The sequence below is a fragment of the Egretta garzetta genome, unplaced genomic scaffold, assembly GCF_000687185.1.
Source record: "Egretta garzetta isolate BGI_Z169 unplaced genomic scaffold, ASM68718v1 scaffold271, whole genome shotgun sequence".
Taxonomy (NCBI): Eukaryota; Metazoa; Chordata; class Aves; order Pelecaniformes; family Ardeidae; genus Egretta; species Egretta garzetta.
The window spans coordinates 3,610,805-3,633,820 of NW_009258669.1; the positions used below are offsets into that span (position 1 = coordinate 3,610,805).

The following is a 23,016-nucleotide window of genomic DNA, read 5'->3' on the forward strand; positions in this document are numbered from 1 at the left end:
GGGAGCCATAAAATACTAACATCAGCTTCTGTGTGTAGCAAGCTCATTGTAGAAAGCTAACCCTGCCCAGTATCTTGGATTACCAATCTAGGAACTCTTGTTGCAACTCACCTTCTTTTCCTCCACTCCCTTTCAATGCAAATGCAAATGCAACAGGTAACATGACTATAGTATGTGAACAGTTTCTTTCTCTGCAGCAATCTTTCCTTTTTTATTTGCTTTGCTCTCTGCAGCAGCTTTCTGAAAATTCCTGTTTTCAGGCACGGCATTCCCAGAGGAGGTTTCCAAAGCATTCTCAAGACATTTGACCAACCTTCTCTAGGATATTCCTCCCCTCCCTGCTCTGTTCAGTCCTCTCACCGTATTAAATTGTGACCAACTGGACTGAGTTCAATAGATTCCTTGAGTTTGAGTCTGTAAGAAGTGGGCATTTGGTGGAAAGCTGCACAATCCATCCATCTCTCCTGCACCCTGCTCTTCTACTCGCTCTGCAAAGCAGATGTAGAACAAGCTTTTCTTCCCCTGTGTCTTTTTGGAGACCCAGTACTGAAACCTGGCTGGAAACACCATACTACCCAGAAGCAACACAACTGATTTTAAAATTATTCTCCAAGTATCAGAAAGACAAACTTCTGCCTACAACCAGACCCTTTCCAGAACTCTGGCATGTGTAGGATGAATGCTAGAGATGGTCTTAACCAATTTACGCTGTCAGAACAATGTATTCAAGCCTTCAGTATAGATGAGAATCAGACCTGGGATCTCTCAGTCTTGTATAACTCAGCTGTAGATATGTCTGCACTCACTAAGACTTAACTAAGAGTGAAACTGGACTGAGAAGATACCTTCCTACTTAAAGAGGACTAATTAAAAAATGGAATGCAAACTAAATCAGCTAACTCATCTTAACAGGCAGAGAAACACAGCCCACGCAGGAGAAGCAGCCAAACTACTGCCATCCTCCCTCCAGGGGATAAAAGAGGACATCTGTGAAAAGTCCTCCCTTCAGTTTCTCCAGAGTAGCAAGCGCGGGAGTTGAGAAGACATTAATCACATTCCACCCTTTGTATCTGAGGGAAAAAAAAAAACCCTCTGTGGGGAGAATAATATGACTGAGAAAAAACACCTACCTTTGGGATCAGATTTCATGATGAAATATAACCACCTCTTTGTTGGAGAGGTTCTGAATCCCTGCATCTGTGCAAGTGGGAAGTTAGATGTGTTTCTCGGTTTTACAGAGGGAAAGATTCCCATCAAAACTCTCTGTCTCAGGATAACTCCCAGTAACGGAGGGCAAAATATGTACAGACATCTTGCAGCCTGAATATACTCTTAAACTGTTCTTTCAGACAGTATGTAAATTCAGAGCTTTGATGGTCAGCACTGGTGCCACCACCCAATTAGTGCCTGTATTATTAGGGCTCTCAGATGTGTGGGTGTTATGTAATAATTTCATTTGAATATGATTAATGTTCTTTACTTTCTAGCTCAAGCTGTTTTCTTGTGTTGCTTTGCACAGTCAAACAGTTGACACCCCAGTGGTGGCTAAACTTCACATGAGAGACGAAGTGATTCATGCATATATATTAAGTCTCTAAAACCACTTTGGGATCCTGCAGGATAAAAGACACATTTAGAAATGCAAGTCATCATTATCATCAATAAATTGGATGTTGGAGACACAAAAGCCAAATTCAGAGGCATGAACATTTTTTTAGTTTCATTTATACCTAAAAATATGGGAGATATGCACCACAGTGCTCATGAAATTCTTCAAGCTGATTTTAATAACAGTCATTATGTTAAAAAATGAAACTTCTCCTTGTGTCAGAGATGAACTGGAAAGAAACAAAGAAAGAGAAGTAACTCCTACAGCACCTTTGTGCCCTTCTAGAATTGCTGTTCATCATTCTTTCTTTCAGCAGCTCCCTTGCTCCTTTTGTGCAAAAGGTACCACCATCTAATGAAACAATTAAGGCCTGACAGTTTAAATATGCTATTCTGTTCTTTTCAAGCATAAGTGCCAGCCATCAAGACAAACTACACCCACTGCTTCACTATCAGCAGAGTCATTGTTATCCCAGATAGAGTGCCCTAAAAATAAAAGCCATTCTGTATGTGCAGCTTCATCAAGTCAGGTCATGTCAGCCCCGCCGGGTAGACAGCACTGTACTAATTTTATTATTCTATTTTTAAACATGGCCTCCTTAGATCTTTTAGTGTGTCCCACATAACAATGCAGAATTGACACATTGTACTCAAATTCCTATTCCAAATCACCCCCAGTTTCTGAATATCCTACCCAGTCACGATGTTTGCTGTCCAAAACAGTGATGAAGTGGTCACACTTGGTTTAATGTCACCTGTTGTGCATTGCCTGGCTGTTCAGAGATCATGAGATCAAATAAAAATTAGTAGCTCCAAGATTGATCAGTGTTAACAATTTAGTACCCCAAGCACTATATTTCACAGTGGGCTCCATCCCCAAAAGTGGAACTGAATTTACAAGCCCAAGAACACGGTTGCAGTAGGAAGCTTTCATCCCGAATTACCCGATATACGCTAATGGCTAGAAGTCACCCTGGGTATGATTGTCTCTCAGAGATAAAACAAAAACTCTCATGTCTTTTTGGAACTTGTGAGGAATTTGGTCCCTGATAGCTGTCTTTCCACCACACCAAGGTCACCCAAGCCACCTAAGAGTTAAAAGGTTAGCACAAGACACAGAAATAGAAGAAAAATTGCCTGTATTTTTCAAGGTAAACTGAGGGAACTCCATTGGTGCATAGATTTACACCAGGCTGTAGCTCTTAGATTACTTTTCATATTTGAACTTTTTACATGCGTTGACATGGGGCAGGTACATACATTGTAGGGCAGCCTTTTAGAACAAAAAGCTGAGCAAGAAAGTACTTTTCCTTCCCTTACACCTATTCCTTACAGCAATAAAAATAAAAAAGCTGATTTCACCCAAAGCCCAAACTTTTTAAAAAAATGCTACCTTACTCCTGCAGTTTGGGAATTAGCACTTAGCCCAGTGTTCACTAGAAACCTGAAGCAGTTTCAAGGCAAATAAAAGGTATTGCAGCTGGTGCCATCGTGGTGATTTTAGAACATAACAAGAATGTATTCAGTATTCAGCACATGCACAATAAAAAAATGTACAATCATATGAGAGCAGAAGGTAAGGAAGAGGAACTACGCTGTTTTCAGCAGTTTGGCTTAGCAAGTTCCTTAGACATTCAAATTGTCATTTTTATCATAAGCAATGTCATATTCTCAAGGATCAGACAGGCACATCTTTTAGGATCTTTAGACTGAATCTGTGGACGGCAAGCAGCTCTCACTACTGTCACAGTATGCCCTGAAATAGCCATACACTTCCCTTGCAACATTGGCTAGTGTATTGGTTTAGGGTGGCAAGGGGGAGTGGGGGATGAGGGAGGTGGGGAAGGGACTACAGGGGTGGCTTTTGTAAGAAGCTGCTAGAAGTTTCCCCCATGTCCAATAGAGCCAGTGCTAGCCACCTCCAAGATGGATCCACCCCTGGACATGGTGGTAGAGCCTCTGTGGTAAAGTATTTAAGAAAGGAAAAAAAATGCTGTGCAACAGCAGACAAGAGAGAGGAGTGAGAATATGTGTGAGAAAAAACTCTGCAGACACCAAGGTCAGTGCAGGAGGAGGGGCAGGAGGTGCTCCAGGAGCTGGAGCAGAGATTCCCCCGCAGCCCCTGGTGCAGCCCATGGTGGGGCAGGCTGTGCCCCTGCAGCCCAGGGAGGCCCACGGGGGAGCAGATCCCCACCTGCAGCCTGGGGAGCACCCCACGCCAGAGCAGGGGCATGCCCAAAGGAGGCTGTGACCCTGTGGGAAGCCTGCACTGGAGCAGGGTCCTGTGGCCCCGTGGGGAGAGGAGCCCAGGCTGGGGCAGGTTTGCTGGCAGGGCTGTTGACCGTCATGGGGGACTCACACTGGAGCAGTCTGTTGCTGAAGGACTGCACCTTGTGGAAATTATCGACCCATGCTGGAGCAGTTCGTGAAGAACTGTAGCCTACAGGAAGGACTCACACTGAAGAAGTTCATGGAGGACTGTCTGCCGTGGGAGGGACCCCATGCATGAGCAGCAGAAGAGTGTGAGGAGTCCTCCCGCTCAGGAGGAAGGAACGACAGAGACATTTTGTGATTAACTGACCACAATCCCCATTCCCTGTCTACCTGCACTGCTTTGGGGGAGGAGGTAGAGAAATCAGGAGTGAAGTTGAGCCCAGGAAGAAGGGAGGATTTGGGGGAATGTGATTTAAGGTCTGGTTTCATTTTGCATTGCCCTACTCTGATCTGATTGACAGTAAATTAAATTAATTTCCCTAAATTGAGTCTGTTTTGCCCATGATGGTAATTGGTGAGTGACCTCCCTGTCCTGTCTCGACCCACAAGGCTTATTTTTCTCCCCCTGTTCAGTTGAGGAGGGGAGTGATAGAGTGGCTTGGTGCTCACCTGATGTCCAGCCCAGGTCAACCCACCACAGCTGGTAATATCATCCTAAGAAAGTTTTGCACAAGATAACAAGACCATAGGAGACACCAGGTTCTTAGAAAGGTCTGGTGCCTGCCATGCTGTATTCTGTTGCCTAATCCCCAGCTGAGCTTCTTCAAACTTGGCAGAGTGCTGCATATGTTTGGTTTTTTTTTTTTCATTTTGCCCAATTATCTCTTGGTATGTAAGGGTCTGGAGCTTGTTTTGGTTTCTTTCTTTTATTTGTTTGGGTTTCAGCCAGAAAGGAAGGAAGGATATATGCCCCATATTTGAATTGCACATTAGAAATTACTTAATGTCTCTCCCCACATACCTCATTAACGAAGAAAATGGTACTGAAACAGGACTTAAAGGTGGCTATCATTTCCTCCTCTGCTTGACTACTTCCACAAAAACATATATACCTTAGTACATGTAAATGATCATCTAACACAGTAGGATGATGACCTGCAAGCAACCTTGTTCATCTGGTTTCCAAAGTGTTTTCTGCCGGAACAAAACTGGCTTATTCCAAGAACAGCAAACTGTAGAGAACAAAGAACATGTCTTCACAGAAATACAATGTCATGAAAAAACATCAAAGCTAACTGTGAACAGGACAGTTTTAGGCACTAGCATGTCTGTGTTAACACAGCAGCCTGTCCAGCGCACTTGGCTCCAAAGACATCAGGAAGGTTTGCTCAGGTGATTTTTTTTTTCACTACCCTAGCACAGCTATGCTGTTGCCATTATCCCAGTCAGCCAGATGGCACAGAGCCCAGTGTCAAACCACACGAATATATCCAAGAGATCAGTGTTAATTGGTCAGATACTGAAATTCAAACCTGACAAAATAGGTACATCCTACCTAGTTATCTCTGTTTGTTGTTCTGTCTGCTTTTATTTTGTATTGTCTCTCAGTCCCTTGAATGATCAAGGTGACAATGAACAAAGGAGGATGAGACACCCAAGGTCTGTGTTTATCAGACACAGTCTGAAAGACTTGCCGCCTTCTGAATGTTTCTCTCCATAGGAAGCAACCCTGATGTGCACTCTTGCCGTTGGGCAGATCAACCTGCCAGCTTCACACTTGCGTCACTAAAAATTTCTCAACTTCACTTCTTAGAAAAATGAAGAAGTGACATACCAAAAACTCCTCAGAAACACTTTCACAGCTTCTCCTTTAACACGTTTTGTAGGTAGGCAGAAGAATGGTGAAGAACAGCAAGCCATGGAGAGGCTAATAGATACATTTGTTTGAAACTTATTAAAAGCTGGGCTCATGTTGAACACATGCAACAGTGAAAGTTTCACGCAAATCAAACCAATCAAAAATTATTTTAATGTGTCTCACCAACATATGCTTATGCTTCATGTCCTGACAGGCTGAGATGTCTCCCTGATAGAGCTTTTGGAGTTTGAAGCCTCCACACATGGCCTCTGAGAATTTTATTACGGCAAGTGCTGTCCAGCCATCTTTGCTGATGTAAGCTTCAAAACTGTTGCTAAGTGGCAATTCTACTGGAAAGCAAAGATCTATCTGTGCTGTGACAGCTTAAGTCCCCCCGAAATACAAAATGCAGTGAAATGACCTTTTCTTCTGTTTGTTCTGTTGCAGCAGTGTGTTCATGTAGTGATTTTCAGGCCTTGTAGCTGACTATTTCTGCAGGACATTGGCATTCAGTGACTTCTTTGTTTCTGGATGAATATGTAAAAACAAAAGTGTCATGTTGTTTGAACAGATTTCTAGCCAGCTTTAATTTAGAACTGAGTGTGTGCACATAGTTGGCTATTTCAAACTATCAGGCACTCCAAAAGCTTTGCTTTGTTTAGTTAAGAGGCGAAAAACAAGAGTTGGTGAGGCTAATTCTTGGAGGCTGGAATTATCATATCAAACAGTGCTCTAAACTTGCGACAACCCAATGTCTCTTCATCTGGCTTGCGCTTTTGGAACAAACAGTGCGTGGCTTAGACTCAGTTTTCATACACATCATAAACTCCAGCCAAAGGGAAAACTAAAAAGAAAATCCTAGATTGTTATGACATGGCTATAAATACAGACATTGAATTATAACAGGAAAATATGTTATGCAAATTACAGCTAATTTTAAAATAGCCCAATCTGACTGCCTACAGAGTGAGTGAAGACTTATATAGTGTTGTTCAAACTCTCGGTTCATTTTTTCCCCCTTCAAACCATTCCTATTACTCCAAGTTTTTAGTTTTAACAGCCATTGAAAAAGGATTTATATTGCCACATAAAAATAGAAGTGGGCAGATCTGTAAAGCACTCTGAGTTACAGATTTTTTTCTAATTAACATTTCTTACTTGCTTCAGGTGGGTAGGTAGTGATTGCTTCTTTTGCACGCAGAGCTTCTGCTGTCTGCTCCTTTCAGTGACATTGGAGAAAGAGATTTACAAAGATGCCATTTGGCAGAATATTTTACAGAGATTTGTTTTAAGATGAGTGTTTCTTGAGTATGAGGCATCACAAGTGGTTTTAGCCTCCCAGCTGTGTTTCTCAGCAGATGGGGCTGGCAAAAGCTGCATGTGATGTGACAGCACAGAATTAAGTTTGAAACAACACTTAAAGAAAAGGTTTGAAGATGAAAACAAGGTCACTATCCATCTGATGGAAATCACACTGGTTAACAAATTTAGCAAGAGGTCAATGAATTCTGGTTAGAAAGAGAAACCCAGATCTCTGGACTGGCAAGAGACACTGCCTAGGAGCCATTTAAAGAGACCACACTACTTATCACTGTCCTTTTCTAGCTATGCTTGTCCTCTGCTCCATATGTTTTACAAGGAGAGCTTCCTGATTTGGGGAATATCTACTCACCAGAAAAAATGCTCCATCCTTCCTTTCACCCTCACAAAAATCTGGACAAGGCAGGGTTAATTGCTACATATAAAGAGTTTCAAAGAAACAGGGCTGGGTGTGGGGAGGGAAGATTGCTAAAAAACTGTATATTAAAAAACTTTGGGAACCAGGGAGCAATGCCAACCTCGGGTCTTAAAGCTAAAATGTGTTTGTCTCGGGGCTTTCCTGCCTCCATGTTTCTGTGTGGAGAGCCAGGTGGGCTCATAAGGGAAAACCTCAGGCTGGAATGAACTGGAAATTCAGTAGTCCCCAGAGTGCCTATTGTTACTTTCCTCACCCTGCCAGTATGCTCCCAGTGGACCCATAGCCTATTGCAGTTGACACTTTGGAGCAAAATGGAACTCTATTTCCTAAGCCAGGCTCCGTATAGACTGACAATCTGTTTATGATGTTCCTTAGGGCCTGGAGCACTCTTACACAGTTTGTCATGGTCATGGTCACCTTCCTCTGTTAAAAATAGTTTATCACATGAGTTTTTGCCTGTGCAAAGGCTTTTCAGCCACATGTATGTATCCACACCTAGCGCTCTGCCCAAACAAGTTTGTCATAGCATCTCTCCTGGCCACCTACCCTACAGTACTAGGTAATGAAGGGAATGCTTTCAAGTTTAATTACTATGAAATGACTGGCTGCTGGCATTGGGCAAAAGGGGGAGAGTACACTGGCTCACAAGGAAGAGCCCATTATATTTCCTTAATTCTACTGTAGTTTCCTACCCATTCTTGCTCCCAGTCCATTCAACAACTGTGTTGCAAAAGATTAAACTTCTGCCCCTAGGTTTTCATTTTAATTTCTAATGGTGGAGTTAACAATTCCCTGAAAATAAACAGACAGGCAAATTACGCAGCTGAATACATGCAGCACAGTAGTGTGTGAGTGTATTTGTTAGTGGCTGGACTAGAAGGACTGTCTACAAGCATACTTTGTATGATAATATGGTGTTTAAATTCTGTTCTTTGCAGCATGCCCTACAGACAGAATTGCTATTAGATATGCTACCTTCTCTTCTAATTTAGTTGGAGACAGACCAGAAATTAAAAGCCAGGGATCACAGCAGAGCACCAGGTGCCCAGCTCATAAAGTTCCTCTCCTTATTGCTAGATTTCAAACACTTGCATTGTTTCTTACTTGCCCTTTTCAACTAACAGTGGATACTCTGAGGTTAGATAAGACATGACGGTTTCCAGGCTCGGTATCACTCACTCTGTATATGCAATAAGCAGTGCATTGTGTTGATGTAAACAGCTCCCAAATCTGGTGTGTTAATATTTCTTGCCTAATTTTTCCAAATGGAAACTGCTTGCCCAGTGAGTCACTGTGTGTTCTCCCTTCTTCAGAAGATTCTTCTCAGGAGTCTCCACGCCCTGCCGCTCTACCACAAGAATGGCTTTCTTTTTTCATTTCTCTGTAGGATGCCCAATTAGGACATTCTTTTGCTTCATTTCCCCCCCGTCCCCACCCCCTCCCCCCCCCAACCAGATTGCAAGACTGCATGTATTTTCTTTTTCCATTTCTGAAAACATCATGTTTCCAATTCCTCAACCCCAGATTTAATGTCTGGGATACATATTCCAAGGACTTGGCCTGGGTTACATCTCTCCCGGGTCCTGCACATACTACAGGTGCTTCACATGGCAGAGGCGTGCGTTTTCATTCTGGTCTCTTCCACAGCAACTTCTTCAGACTTCACAATTTATTCAGGAGAAGAAAAGGCAAATGCAGTTCTTGTAATGTACTCAGCCTCCTGAAGCACAAGCAGCTAGCAAGTTGCATTGTGTCTCAAAATAGAAGAATTTTATTATTCTTCAGTGTATTAAACCACACATTTAAGACAGCTATCTGTTGCCCGAGAGAGCTGAAACTAGGGTAGTGGCTGCGATCTTTAATTTACTCCTTTGTGATTTTCTTGTTTTAATTATGTTTGAAACAAAGTAAATAGCTTTTGTGGTGGCTTCTGGGACAAGTTTTCACTGAAAGGATGCAAAAAGAGCAAATAGTTGAAAAGAACAGTGACGAGACATCCAAAGAATACTCTTGGGAATAACTTGATCCATGATACTGATTGTGTGTCATGTATAAACAGACAGAGAAAAGGATCGACCTGTTTCATAGTGGGCTTATCGCCCCTTGATGAAAGTTTTAAAAATAGTTTAAACTGTTGTTTAAAATCTGAAAGAATTTTTCTTCTCTTCTTTTTGCAGTGTTAGATATAACACCAAATAAAATTCCATATGGAGACAATAGCAAGAAAGTAACATAAGATCTATGTTGATTTATTTTAGTCTGCACCAAAGATCAAAAGTCTTCTTTTATTTCCCTGCCTATCCATGCAAATTAAATAAATCTTTTTAAAAGCACTCAGCTGTGACTTCTTTCAAGTCATTGTTGTGTTTTAAATTTTATTTCCTTTTTTTTAAAAAAAGTTTTACTATAATAAATTCCTTTATTTTGCCTCAAATGCATGTGATATCATCTGACTCATATAGACCTCAGTGCCTAGCCTTAGGCAGCTTTTCCAGTCCAGCTCTTACCTGAAGCATCTTTTAGCTCCTACGTTTTCAAGCAAGGCTGCTGTCAGTGGCCCAGTCTGAGACCTGATCTTTATCAGATGTGTAGTGAACTATGGCAGGCAACCTCGCGATGAGGAGTGGGGCACAGCCCTGAACTTCAGCCTTGATTGACAGGTTTGGCAAAAAATCTGTCAAAAACGTGGTTGGTCAAAATTCAGGCAAATGGGGTTTGGTATCTCCAAGTGGAAAAAAAAAAGCGCCAAACATAATGGATAGCAGTTACCCAGGATCCAAACCAACCCCTGAAATGAGCATTTTTACTGGGAGAGTGGCAGCAAGGATGGCAGTGAAGCGGTCTGACAACAGGACAGTGAAGGGAGGTGCTGGCTAAGAGAGAAAGGGTGATCACACCAGTCTTTTAAGCGGGTGTCTCTTTATTTGCTTGTTTGACATCACTTACTACATGTGCATTGCCTGTAACCTGCTCCCACAGGCCCAATACACTCAGGTATAGTCAACATGTAATAAACTCTTGCTCTAAAATTCACCAGAGGGTAAAATGCTCAGTGTTCCCTCCAAGCATGTCATTATCATGACCTTACAGCATCTCACTCTGACACTGAAGAGATCAGGCTTTTAGTAGTTCCAGTTATAGACAAATACAAAGAGGGCTGTGGTCTTCATGACCTTGCAGCTTGCCTGTACCTCACCAAAGATGAGACCTTAAAGCGATCTCCCTTCAGCATCATTCAGCTGGAACAGGGAGGAGCGGGGATTGCCCTTCCCTGCCTCAATTCATGAAAACCATGCTGCTTTGACTTACAGCCTCTAAACCTCCCTATCTTGTACACACTTGTCAGTCAGTTGCTCCTGAACAGACAAAGCAAAGTGGCAGCTTCAGATGCAGATGAAAACACTGCTGGAGAGTATCTGAAATAAACAGTGTTCAGAAGTTGAAGGTCCTTTCTCAGTCAAAAACCTTGAGCTTCCTCAAATGAAGCATATCAGAGTTGGCTGTAGCACAAAGCATAGATAAAACACCTGCTTTCTGCAAAGCTATCTGGAAGATCTGCATGTCCCATCAGACTAATTTTGGTGCTAGAGGAAGAGGAAGGAGAAGGAGGCATGCACTGCTTGCTGCTCTCAACGGAGGCCCCGCACCGAGAGGTTGCTATATTAATCACTTCACTGTTTTGTGCCAATCTCGTTATTCGTTCTTGTTAAAACCTTTATTATTCATGGATGCAAAAATCCCATCATTAAAACAGCATAAATATTCATACTGTGTGCATTTCATTTAGCCACTTGGCAAAACTTCTCCAGAGTACAAGAGTTTTGAGGAAATCTGGCTAATGAGACCAGAGCACAGGAAGCATGCACGGGCTTTCCTTTCTTTTTACCTGCAAATAAATGTAGAATAACTAATTAAATAAACAACAACAAAAGGGGCACATATTCACTAGCAAGGATGATATGCACACTTGTTTTGGCTTCTGTGTCAAGGGGAACACAAGACCTTTTGTAATGCAAGTATGTGCAAGGACCAGGATATTGTAGAACCAATGTACAAAGCCTGATAAGCATCACTGCAGGGGTTCGTCCGGCTTTGCCCCACATTTAATGTCTATGCATTAACATCATGCATGACCCATACTCTTGTTCAATCCTTTTTAAGGCAGAGCAGCCATCCTTCTCTTTGCAGTCATCCTGAATTAAAATGTAGCTGTACCCTGCCCCCTGAAAGTCAGTTTATCTGCGCTCTGCACTCCCGATTCAGGATCTTTTTGCTGGCAAAGATAAAACAATGGCAACAAAAAGTTACTCCCAAACCCAAGTTTAAAAGCCACCATTGAAGTACTTGCTAGACAGAGGGCTCAGCAACAGGGGGAGACCTCTCACAAGGGCCTGATTCTTCAAAATTCTGAGATGCCTGGCTCCACGTGCAACAGCTCCAGGCACAGCCTTGAGAAGCCTTGTAGCATGCAAGATTTCAAGTGTATGTGTTTAAATGCTAGTGGGTTTTCAAAACCGATCAATGTTGGCCTGACTGAATGGTGTATCTTTACCTGACTTCCACAAGCACAGTGCTTGACCAGAGAACCACTCCTAGAGAACACAATCTGGCACCTTGCAGGTTTTCTAGTGAATGTTTCTACAAACTTCAACAAATAAGCAACACTTTTACTCATGAACAGTTTATATTTCCTTGGCTCAAAGTCTGCTGTATACTTCCCACTGCTGCTTAGCCGTCTGTGACTGAATGAGCTCTCTCTTTCTTCCCCACCCCTCTCCCATTGTACCGAACAGAAGCATTGGGATACATGCAGCGCTACGTAACACACAGCATGCCAAGTTTCCACTGAAGCATTCACACCCAGCCAAGAGCCTGATTCTTCTGACCCTCCTCAGGCAAGGACAGTTGCTGCAGCACCACAGCTTGCCATTTGCAATATGTAGAACTCAACTTATTCCCAACACCCAAGTATAAAAGGATCAGAACTTCAGTATCCCATTGAGGTTGTGACTTCAAGGCCTAAAGATGCTTTGCTTTTGTTGCATTCAGTTTCTAGACTTCTCATTCCTTTGTTTTGCAATAGGCAAAGTGACAGTGAGGAGACAAAAAAAAAAAAAAAAAGGCAAGCCTCCTAAACTCTTGGACTAGGTGGCCCGTGGTTAGTTGAACCTTTAACTTAAGATGCTGCAAGTTACAGTACATGAGAACAAAAGGCACAACTGGTTCTCAGCAGTAGAAGGAACAGAGGGATGCTTATACCTACATTATCCTATCCGTTTACTCGACCTTTCCTTTTACAAACACCATCCAGACAAAAACTTCAGTTTTGCCAACAGCAGTTATGTCTGTGGATAAAGAAATGTGTATAAATGTTAAAATTAGTACTGGAAAATATATACTGCTAAGTGGGCAAGCGTGTCCCACAAAACAGCACTTAGATAGATCATGCTTTGAACATAAGAACTGAAAGACAGCTGTGTGTAACAATGCATTTAAGATTGTATAAACAGAAAGACATTAACTTACTTCCTTCCTTTACTTCAGAGATACTTTACAAGGTGGATAAGCATCTAGAAATCACTCCATACTCTTGATCTTGAATGCAGTGTATGCTTTCATAAAGTTCTAGGTAGACCAGGAAATTCTCCTTCTTTCCCTCCAAGTAGACATCTAGCTTGCTGCCCTGCAATTTCTTGTGTTTATATTCCTCCTTGTGTAACCAAATGACATGGGAACTCGCTTGAAGAACCACCATAGGAAAAATGAGTGTTTCAAGATGTGCTGGTGTCTGCAAGATTGATCATGTGGTCTGAATTCTTTCAAATTAAGTATGACTGACAATATCAGTCAGCTAACAGATTTATCTGGGGAAGGGAACCAACAAAAAACTGCTTAGCTCTTCCAACTTTTTTTTGCAATATCACTTTCATTTTGAATTTTCTTTAAAGGGTATTTTTGCATCTAACATACTTTGTTTTAAAAGCTTATTTGTGGTCTAGGAGAAAATTTTTACACAAATTTTAAATCTGTGATACTTCAGCTTGCTTTGATTCATAGCAGCAAATCAAAATGGTGCTGAAAGCATACAAACATAAACAACTGTCTTGTACAAGAGCTGTCTGTGCTGCAGCCTTTACAGTGAAGGCTGAGTCTTGATCTGCGTTCTTATGTATACACCTCCTGTAATACAAAGTTAAATCATGTATTAAACTAAACTTCCTAGTAAAGGTAAATGCTAACAAAAACAAGAGTTATAGGGAAGGAGGCACTTTTCAGTCCTGTGCTGTTAAAGCCTGTAAAAAATTTAACCATCCCAGTCGGTTACCACATCTCTAACCTATATAAATCAAAGCTTTGTTTTGATTGAATAAAACCACTTTGGCACACAACCATATCACAGTGGTATGATACATGCCTGAATATTCCTAAGAATGCCCTCAGAGGTACTCTGTGAGCAGAATTATTCTGCAGAAGGAAAGATGAGGGAGCACAAAGGCCCATTGTGCACGCTAATGCAGAAAAATGAAATCAAATACCATTCTCAGCAAAAGCAGAGTGTCTTCTGAGCAAAGGCTATTAAGTGTGTCAGACTGCAGGATATTTTCTGGACACGGCTATTATGTTAAGACATACTGAACATGTGTCACTTATAACCCTACCCTGGTTGTAACATCACAGCTCCAGAGGAAAAAAGTCTGGTGCATCAATTCTTTGTATCAAATACTCACACACACTTCTCCCCTCACCAAGCTGTCACTTCTCATTTATAAAGAAGGTTAGAGTAAGTTATAATTAGTACTTGCTGCCCTGTCAACTAATTAAATGTAATAAAAAGCTTTCAGTGAGTTTAATGCTAACATGGTGTAATTACAGCTGAGTTTTGAATGCACCGTGCATGTATTATAGGTTTCGGTATGTGCCCCCCACCTTCTATGACCTAAATTCTCAGTTTAAACCCATCATATGATTAGTGAGAGGGCACTGCCAAAGACAACAATTTCAGACCTAAATACAAGGCAACACCAACCCAGTCATGCGCATTTTTAAAGGCACTACATCAGCCTCTGGGGGCAGGGGTGGAAAGAAGGAGGAGAAACAGCCAGCCAGTTGCTTGCTTCCTCATTCTTCCTCTTCCCTTCAGGAGGCACCCTTGCTCAAATTCTCCCATCCATGAGGCCCCCATTGCTCTCAGCCCTTTTCCTCCCTTTTATAAAGAAAAATATGGCTGAGATTTCAAAGCCATGTCCAACCCCATCTTTTTGTCCATCTGAGGAGCATCCTGGGTAGAGGGGCACCATGTGCAGCTGCCCTTTTCGCACACCACTGGGGCTGGCTCTATTCCTCAAGAAGCAAGGGTTGCACCATACAACCACCTGTGTTACCCATGGGAGTAAGGAAGACTGCTCAGGAAGCCTGGAACAGGGCAAAAGTGATGATGGAAACCATGTAATGCTCCAGCACTTGGTTGACGTAGTTCCTTACTCTCCTAAGTATTTGGAAGAGCTATGAACACAGGAAAAAAAAAGGCGAAGACCAGAGCAGTGGGGCTTTAGATCAGCCAAGATGTTGGTAGTTACAGCTCTAGATAGTCAGTCATTGTGTCCACTGCATTCTTTACACTTTCCCATTTGTACTCCTCATTGCTTTCCATTGCCCACAAATATGTAAGGCAGGCACAAATAGCTCCCAAAATAAAGACGTAATTAATTGAACAAAAATGTAGCCTAAGAGAACCAATTAAAATGATGAAAATCTTTAATTTTATTTAAGTATAATTGTACGGACACGTGTATTTACAAATACAGATCTTACGGGGCAGGGATTTTGGGTGGGTTTTGATTTTTTTGTTTTTTTCAACATTTTAAGTTCATATAATGTAAGCATTTCAAAAACAGCACTCAATGAATAAGTGCAAAGAAACTGCAAAGCAGGGCAGTACAAGCACAGGACCACACTGAGCTGGACTTTCATACCCAGATGCATACACAATGAGTGTCTTCAATGGGGTGTCAAGAGTAAGCATGGAAAGCGGATTTCGCAGACTCATGGGTAACCTCCAACATGCCAGCATCTATTAAACTGTACAGACAATGGCAGCAAGCCTATTGCAGGGAGATTTGTCTCACATCTGAGAAGCTCGAGGGAGAATGCATGGGAAAAACTCAGTGATGCCAGACCAGAAACAGATCTGCCCATTCACAGCTCCAAATTAAAAAGGAGGAGGGTGGGAGAGGAGGAAGGGCAGGAAGAGGGAAGAGAAGTGTGGAGGGTTGTACATTAAAACTGGCGATTACAAAATCCAAGTGTAATGAGAGGAGGGGAAGAGTTAACACTCTAAGCCTCTGAAAGTGACTGAACCCTTGCTCTCACAGGGCAATGGATTAAGTTCAGTTTTGAGGGTTAAGGGTGGGAATCAACAGGTACAAATACAACCATTTTCCTTCCACAATTATATAGGAAAGGAAACAATCTACTTATTCTACTCTCAGTACCTCCCAAATTTGTTTCTAGTTCTTTTGGAATCAAGTACATACATATATCGCACATGACACTGGCAAGATCCTTTCTGGAAAAAACTATTCATGAAAACAAAACCAGAAGGAAAACAGGAGGGGAAAAAAATAAAGAAAAAAGAAACAAACAAACAAAATTAACATAAGATTCGTTATATCCCCAAAGCCTTTTTAGAAACAAACATGATACAAAAGAACAAAAACTAACACAGAAACCACAGGGCTCCAACATCAGACCTTTAAACACTGAGGACAAAACATTGATCATCAAAAGTCATGTTGTTCCAGGTCTTGACATTGTGAAGTCTTGCAATTGATGAACGATTTTCAAAGATGAGTCCTGTATGCTGCAGTGTCATGGCCACTTGTCTCTCAGTTCTCAGCCATGATCACACTTGATGCTTCAAAGCTCTGTCTTGTAATCAACGCGTGATTTTAATATCCTGAAAGTCTATTGTTCTCACTTACAAAAGACATAAGAATCAAATTAATACTTTATTATCAAACACTATATACAACAGAGGTTGCTAATAATACAGAATTTAAAGAACATAGCTTTAAGTTTTACTTGTCTTTCCTTTGCCATCCAAGTAAGTACAGTACAAAACAATATTCTAAACTAACACGAAATGTTACCTTGTCTATTAAAGGATACATAGTATCCACTAAACTGACTGATCCCTATTTTCCCTGCTTCACATTGCAATGCCTTTGGCAGCCAGGAGTGCGGGTCACTGGGGGTAAGCAAGCCACCTAGGCTAAGGGAGAATCAGTCCCTCAGACTTGAGCTGCGGCAGGTAAAGGGGAAGGGAGCAGAAATCTCCTTGATTTGCACCAACATCTGCATTTAGAGCATCCAGAGATTCGCAACGCAGCACAAAGCCCATCAGCGTTGATGTACGTGGTACGACTGGGGTTGCCTGATGCCATCAAGTATCAAACTGACAGTGCCTAGAACGCTCCCAGCCACGCCAGGCAGAGCAGGGACCTGCCTCGTGGCTGCATCACTCATGTTTTTCCTCATTGTCACCCAGCAGGGTTCTGTGATAAAACAAAGGGGTGAATTTCACCAGGAGTAACACTAGTGAAGACCCTTTGCTGTGTTTGAACGTACGTCTTGAACTCCGACGTCATTCAGAGACAAGGGACGAAACATGAAGTCACCATTTCTATATTAAATTGGTGCTACCGGTGTGATCACCTGTGATTGCTACGAAATCATTTTAATATGGCTACCTATCATGCAGTATTATCCCTACTCTGGTTAATTTGATAAGGCGCATTTTGATTAAGCGCACCTCATCCAAAGCTTTTCAATTCTTACCTACAGGAAGTATTAGTGTGTGCACCAAGCACATCCACATTAAAGAGAGACAAGTACCAGAGAGCCTGTAATGAGATGACGACTTCCCTCACTGTTTAGACTGCATATATTTATTCCGTGCCCTTCACACTAGAGGAAATTTCCTACATTCCTCCTGTAAGCACAGGTCCTGCATTAATGACCGTGTTGTATGAGATCAGGCAAGCCCAGATAATCGTTTAGCATGCACAAACCTTCCTTTACATCTTAAATTTATTTCCCCCTTTTCTTCCTTTTTTGAATAGTGGGCTGCTTCAACTTCTGGAAAGCTTTTCTTCATTAAAAAAGCCCACAAAGTGGTATCACTCAGTTTTGTTACAGCAGACTTTTTCTTCAGAATTAATAAAGAAACCCCTTGTTTTGCTTGAATGCGCTCCATGTTTTGTTCCATATTGAACATAATTGCCACAGTTTTTGTTAGAAAAGCTTTATTTCAGTCTTGGTCTGATATTTCCCTGATTATGCTTAGCAGTCCAAATTTCATGGCAGCCTAGCCAAAAAATACCCCAAGGCTTGCACTTCCTGGCAAATGACTTTTTAAAGATCTGTGTTAGCCAAGGCCCAGATTCCTTAAACAGGGTCGCTCCTAATTCCATCGAACAAGACAGTCCCATTTCCTAATTGCATCAAGGGTTACCACTTCTCTCACATGTTTAAATAGGACAAGCATATATACTCACTCTCAGCATAAAGTATATCTAAATAATGTATTTTCTATTCTAGTGGATTTTTAAAAAAATATTTTGTTAAGTCTTTGGGAGCCCATCTAGTTTATCTCCGGCTGATAAACACGTTTCCTCTACTCTTCAAACTGTGCTGGAAGGGGAAAAGATAAAAAATCAACACTTGAATCCATATGCCACACTTCATTTCTTTCCCCCCACCAAACAATGCTACTAGACTGTCCTGGCTTCTTCTATGTGTGGTTTATTCCCATGATTGAGGAACTTGCAGGAGAGACAAATCAAGAGCACACTGGAGATCCTGTGTCCCAAACACGTTTCCTCTGGCCTCTGATGTCCTCTCTTAGCATGTATAAACACCCAGAGTAGCATCCAAGGCTATCAGCTCCTAAGTCAGCGCTGGGGAAGGTCACTTTATTCTCAAAAGCGCCTCTGCATTTCAAGAAAAAAATTGTAGCACCACGGTGATTTGTTTTAAAATAAAATAATCCGGTGTGCATTATCCCCTTAAAACGAAATAACAGAGGCACTCACACCCCCAGTGAAGTTTCCTAAATCTGACCTTGCCTGCTGTGTGCTAACCTTTCTAAATATTAACTTCTTCCTCTCACCAAAGACAGCATTTCTACTCATGAGCACAAATTTTACCGTCAAAGAAGTTTCAAGACAGTCCTGTAAGAAACATTGTCTTCCCCTTTCAGAAGCCTGTTCATTTAGAAACTCCTGGAGGAAACAGTGTTATATTATACCTATTCTTAATATTTCCCCTCCAGTCCTGACACGGTGACACGATGCCTTGCATGATCATCTTAACAGTGCTGAACGAGAAGGCATAAATATTGTATCAGAGAGAAAAACTCTCCCAGGCTTTCACTCACTTCCCTTATCCTTCACTGACTGTGTCTGCCACTATTCTTTCTTGTCCATATACGGATGACACAGTGAGCTAACAGAGGTGACTTCTTAAAGGAGAATGCAGAAGAAAATAAGAATCACTAGTGTCACTATTATAGTTTGGCATTTTCATTTGGAGTCCTTTTATTTATATGGAGGGGTTAAGAAAGTCACAGGGTAGGTAGGGATGGGTGCTGAAGCTAGTTATCCCCTTCAAATTTTTGCTGAGTTCAGGCTAAAAGGGAGAAGAAAAGGGAAAAGGGAAAAATAACAATTTGACATCTGCAAAAACAATAAAGTCCCTTTCCTGGGATGAGCAGTTAGGTGGATCTTTGATGTTCCAAGACCCTGATATTTTCTGCGACAGGTTGCCGGAGCATACTGTGCTATAATATCAAAAGCATTGCCAGGAGGAACAATAGAGTTGCCAAAAGCCGGCTGGGTATCCTTGGTGTCTGTGCCGCGTTCTCACCACGGGATGGCTCGGCTGACTCATGTACGGTATCATCTGTTCAAACAGAAAGCATACATTCCAATGAGATTTTGCATCCTTAATAAACTCTCACTGAGCCGACAACTGTAAGTAGATTTCAGTGCCTTTATGAAATAGGGCAATGAACCTTGTGCTGTCATTGACTTTCACAAGCGTGTAATACCTCATTATGTAACCAACTTGGGGCCAAGTCCTGCTTTTCTTACTGGCAAAACTCCCACTGAAGACCAGAGGAGCAGAAAGTAAGTCTGATTTCAGCAGATTGAGGAATGAAAGATTCCTCTTCTAATAAAACACTGTAGCTCTAGCATTGGATGGCTCATTAGATAGCAATGTCAATAGGGAGGCAGCTAAATAAAAACACCTGATTTTCAAAAGGGCTTGAAGGGGAGTTGCATGTGCTCAGAATTAATTTCACAGTTAATCTCCTTACTGAGTTACAGATTTTGGCTCCTGAATTTGAAATCACAGTCTGTAAGATCAAGCATATATTCCACTTCCACACATAAAATTTCCACTGAAATATACCATGCTTGGGGATGCGCAAGGGGTAGAGGACCAGTCTCCCTTTCCTGAAACAGAATTTTAAAGGCTAACATATGACAACCTCCGATTTTATAGAACGCGTACTCAATCTGGAAAACCTCATAGGTAACAGACTACTTTTTATGGTGCACAAAATACAGATTTACATATATGCTGCTAAAAGTAATGAAAAAAAGAACCATCTGAGTCGGGAAAACATGCTTATACATTAGCGGCAGAAGAGAACGCAGTAGCAAATACTAAATTTATGATACCAAACAAAGCTCTGTTTAGTTTTTGTGAACTAAAGATCAACTTAAAGCCACACTTTGTAATATATAAAAAGGTAGGTAAAGTCAAGTTCAACTTCAGTGTTGTTATAGGTGTGGTATTTTGCTCTGCAAAGCCCTCAATATCCACAGCTATCTAATTTGGCTATTTTAAAAGTAGTATGTCTGAGGCTTGCCATAAAAAGTCAGCTCTGCTTTTTTGGTTTTGAATTTTCTTAGTACTAAATGAATGAAATAAGTGATACCTTTTTAGTAAGTGTGAATTGGCCTCAAAATGTATTCATAAGTTATTTTAGAGTGCCTAAGTTTCCAGGAAAATTAACAGTATCTCACTACTTAGTGTAATAAGCTCCCCCATTTTATGAGATGTCGACATATCTATGACGTATCTGTCTTGTAGCTCCCCTCTCAACAAATTGCACTGCCAGGATTACACTGGGTGAGAACTGTGCAATTCCGATTAGAGGCCCCAAGGAAAGCAGGAGTCAGGACACAGGGATCACCATGCCGCTTTGGCATGGAGCATTTTGCATTACTTAGCTGTAGCTAGAAACAAGCTCCCTCCCCTTCATACCCTTGACACCTAGCACAAAAGCAGGTAGAGCACTTAGCATAATTTAGGTTAATAGGCTCTTCAGCCCCAGTCCGGTTACACAGCAAGATGCACAGTAAACTGGATTAGCAATTTATCGTATCTTTTTTTCCAGCACTAATTGATGCTACAATCACATCAGGCTTATCAACAGGTCTTCAGTGCTGCTCAAGGCACAAGTATGAAAAGCAAGCACGGATCAGCTGTAAATACGTTCACATTTGTAAGAAAGAGACACCATCAGATGGAAGTTCCGCTGCTCCTCAGCACGCAGGTCACGGAGACCCACCCAGGCGCTTTGGCCCTGAACAAGGCCCCAGTATTTCTCCTCCAGAATTATTCCAAAGGAATCTAAAATTTCTGTGAATGCTGGCTACTGAAAAGTGCCAGTTCCAGTGGCTGTCAGTACCAAAGGCTGTTTCACATTTCGCTTCCGAGTTACTTCAGTGACACCACAGTGAGAATACAGTACTTCACAAGAGCAGCTTCACAATTAAATCATGCTCTAAGAAGTTACAGGGAAAAAATATCCCTGTTTTAACTGTCAGCCCTACCACCTTCCACATATTTACAGTCAGCTCTTCCCAGTCTGGAAACATTTACTCATTGCTGATGAACTAAAACTACAGAGGAGAATGATGTGCATTACTTTCTACCTCTTGCATCATCAATAGAATTGTAAGTAAGTCTGAATTTGCAACATTGAATGTCAACAATTTTGTCCTAATTACATCCATGAGTCAGCACTAAAACACAATAGGGCAGAACTAGTGTAGAGCAGTAATAAATCCTCATTCTCTTTGACTGTCAGATACTGCCACAACTGGTACACTGGCTACTGCTAAAAACACTCAACGAGAAAAGCCCTAAAATAAAAATATTACTTCTCTTAAATGAAAAATATGGAAATCTTCTGTGATGCCATTTTTGTAAAGCCATTCTTCACAGAAGAATTAATTTTCATGTAACATTAAGGGGTTCCTTTCAAGAAATCATTTGGGTTTTCTGTCAATGCAGTCCCAAGGTTTCTGCACTCGTATATTAAAGCACACAATTCATCTGTGGTTCGCAAAATCACTTTACAAATATTATTTTCCTTGAAGGTGCAGAGTTATAACACTGCACAATCTTTAATGCTTGGGGAAAAGGTTTTGCTTTATTTTAAACACTGAAGGCAAGTGATGAAGAGGCCAAAATTTCTGAGTAAAATCTGGAAGGTTGCTGCTAAAGACTGGGAAAGCTACCAGTAATTAGAAAAAATTATTTTGACAGCCATGGATTTTCCAGACCACATAGCTTTACATCATGTGCTTCAGGTATATTTTTTCCAGCTATGCACAGCTGCATTTTTTGTTTAGAGACTTTTAATTTTTATTATTAAGGAGGGAGGGAAGAGGAGGACAGGAATAGGGCCAATTACTTTCATCACTTCTGAAACAAGTGTGATCCCTCTAGACCAGTTTCCTACAAATTCCTGAACAAAACCAGTGAAATTACAATGGTTCAAAAATCACACAAATAGTGATTTTTAGAAAGAAGGTGACAGTAAGTAATCTGCTGAACATGACCCTCCTGCCTCTCAATTCTTCTGTCTACTGTAGAAGAAGACAGTGGCAGGCTAGGGGAGAGCACAGAAGCAGAAAATGCATGTCAGCAGCAGGTAAATTAGTACACGACACAGATCACATGCAACAAGATCCACCAAGGCAGCAGCAAGTCCAACAGCCTAGTAACAGAAAAGTGTGACAGCAGTTGGCAGATCTGGGAATGATTATCTATCTGCTCCAAATAACAATGCAAATATACACTGATGTCAGGAGTGGGAACTTTATGGTACCAAACCTTCTCATTAAAGCTATTATTTCCTCCTGGTAACACAAACAGAATTTCATCTCAGACTGCAACATGCTCTTTGTATGATTTTGGTTCCCTGGTTTGCCTGCTGCTTACTAACGATATGCTTTTGTGATGGTGCTAGTTAGGTACAGCCGTTCAACGGGAATTGAGCAGCACTGCTGAAGAAAAGTGCTTAGCAAGTTCCCTAATATCAGGCATTTGTTACTCGGATGATCTCTTTTGCAAACCACTAACAGAAGAAACACACATTAATTAGCCCATGTTCACCAAATCACAAGATGTAAAAAAAGTGCATTGAGTTTCTAGTTTCATACATTACCTAGAGATAGGGAAAGGTCATCCTAATGCCTTCTGGAGAAGAATGCTGTTAATAAATGTACCAATGTAT

The 23,016-nt window shown here is 41.4% G+C and overlaps 1 protein-coding gene across 1 annotated transcript in view; it reads right to left on the reverse strand.

The window, feature by feature from the left end:
* Positions 1–19,257: 19,257 nt before the first annotated feature.
* Positions 19,258–23,016, reverse strand: part of EFNA5 (ephrin A5) — a 60,978-nt gene continuing 57,219 nt past the window's right edge. The window contains exon 7 of the mRNA XM_009648643.2: positions 19,258–19,379. Within this exon, the coding sequence (XP_009646938.1) occupies positions 19,258–19,379 (122 nt within the window). The remainder of the gene's footprint in view (positions 19,380–23,016) is intronic.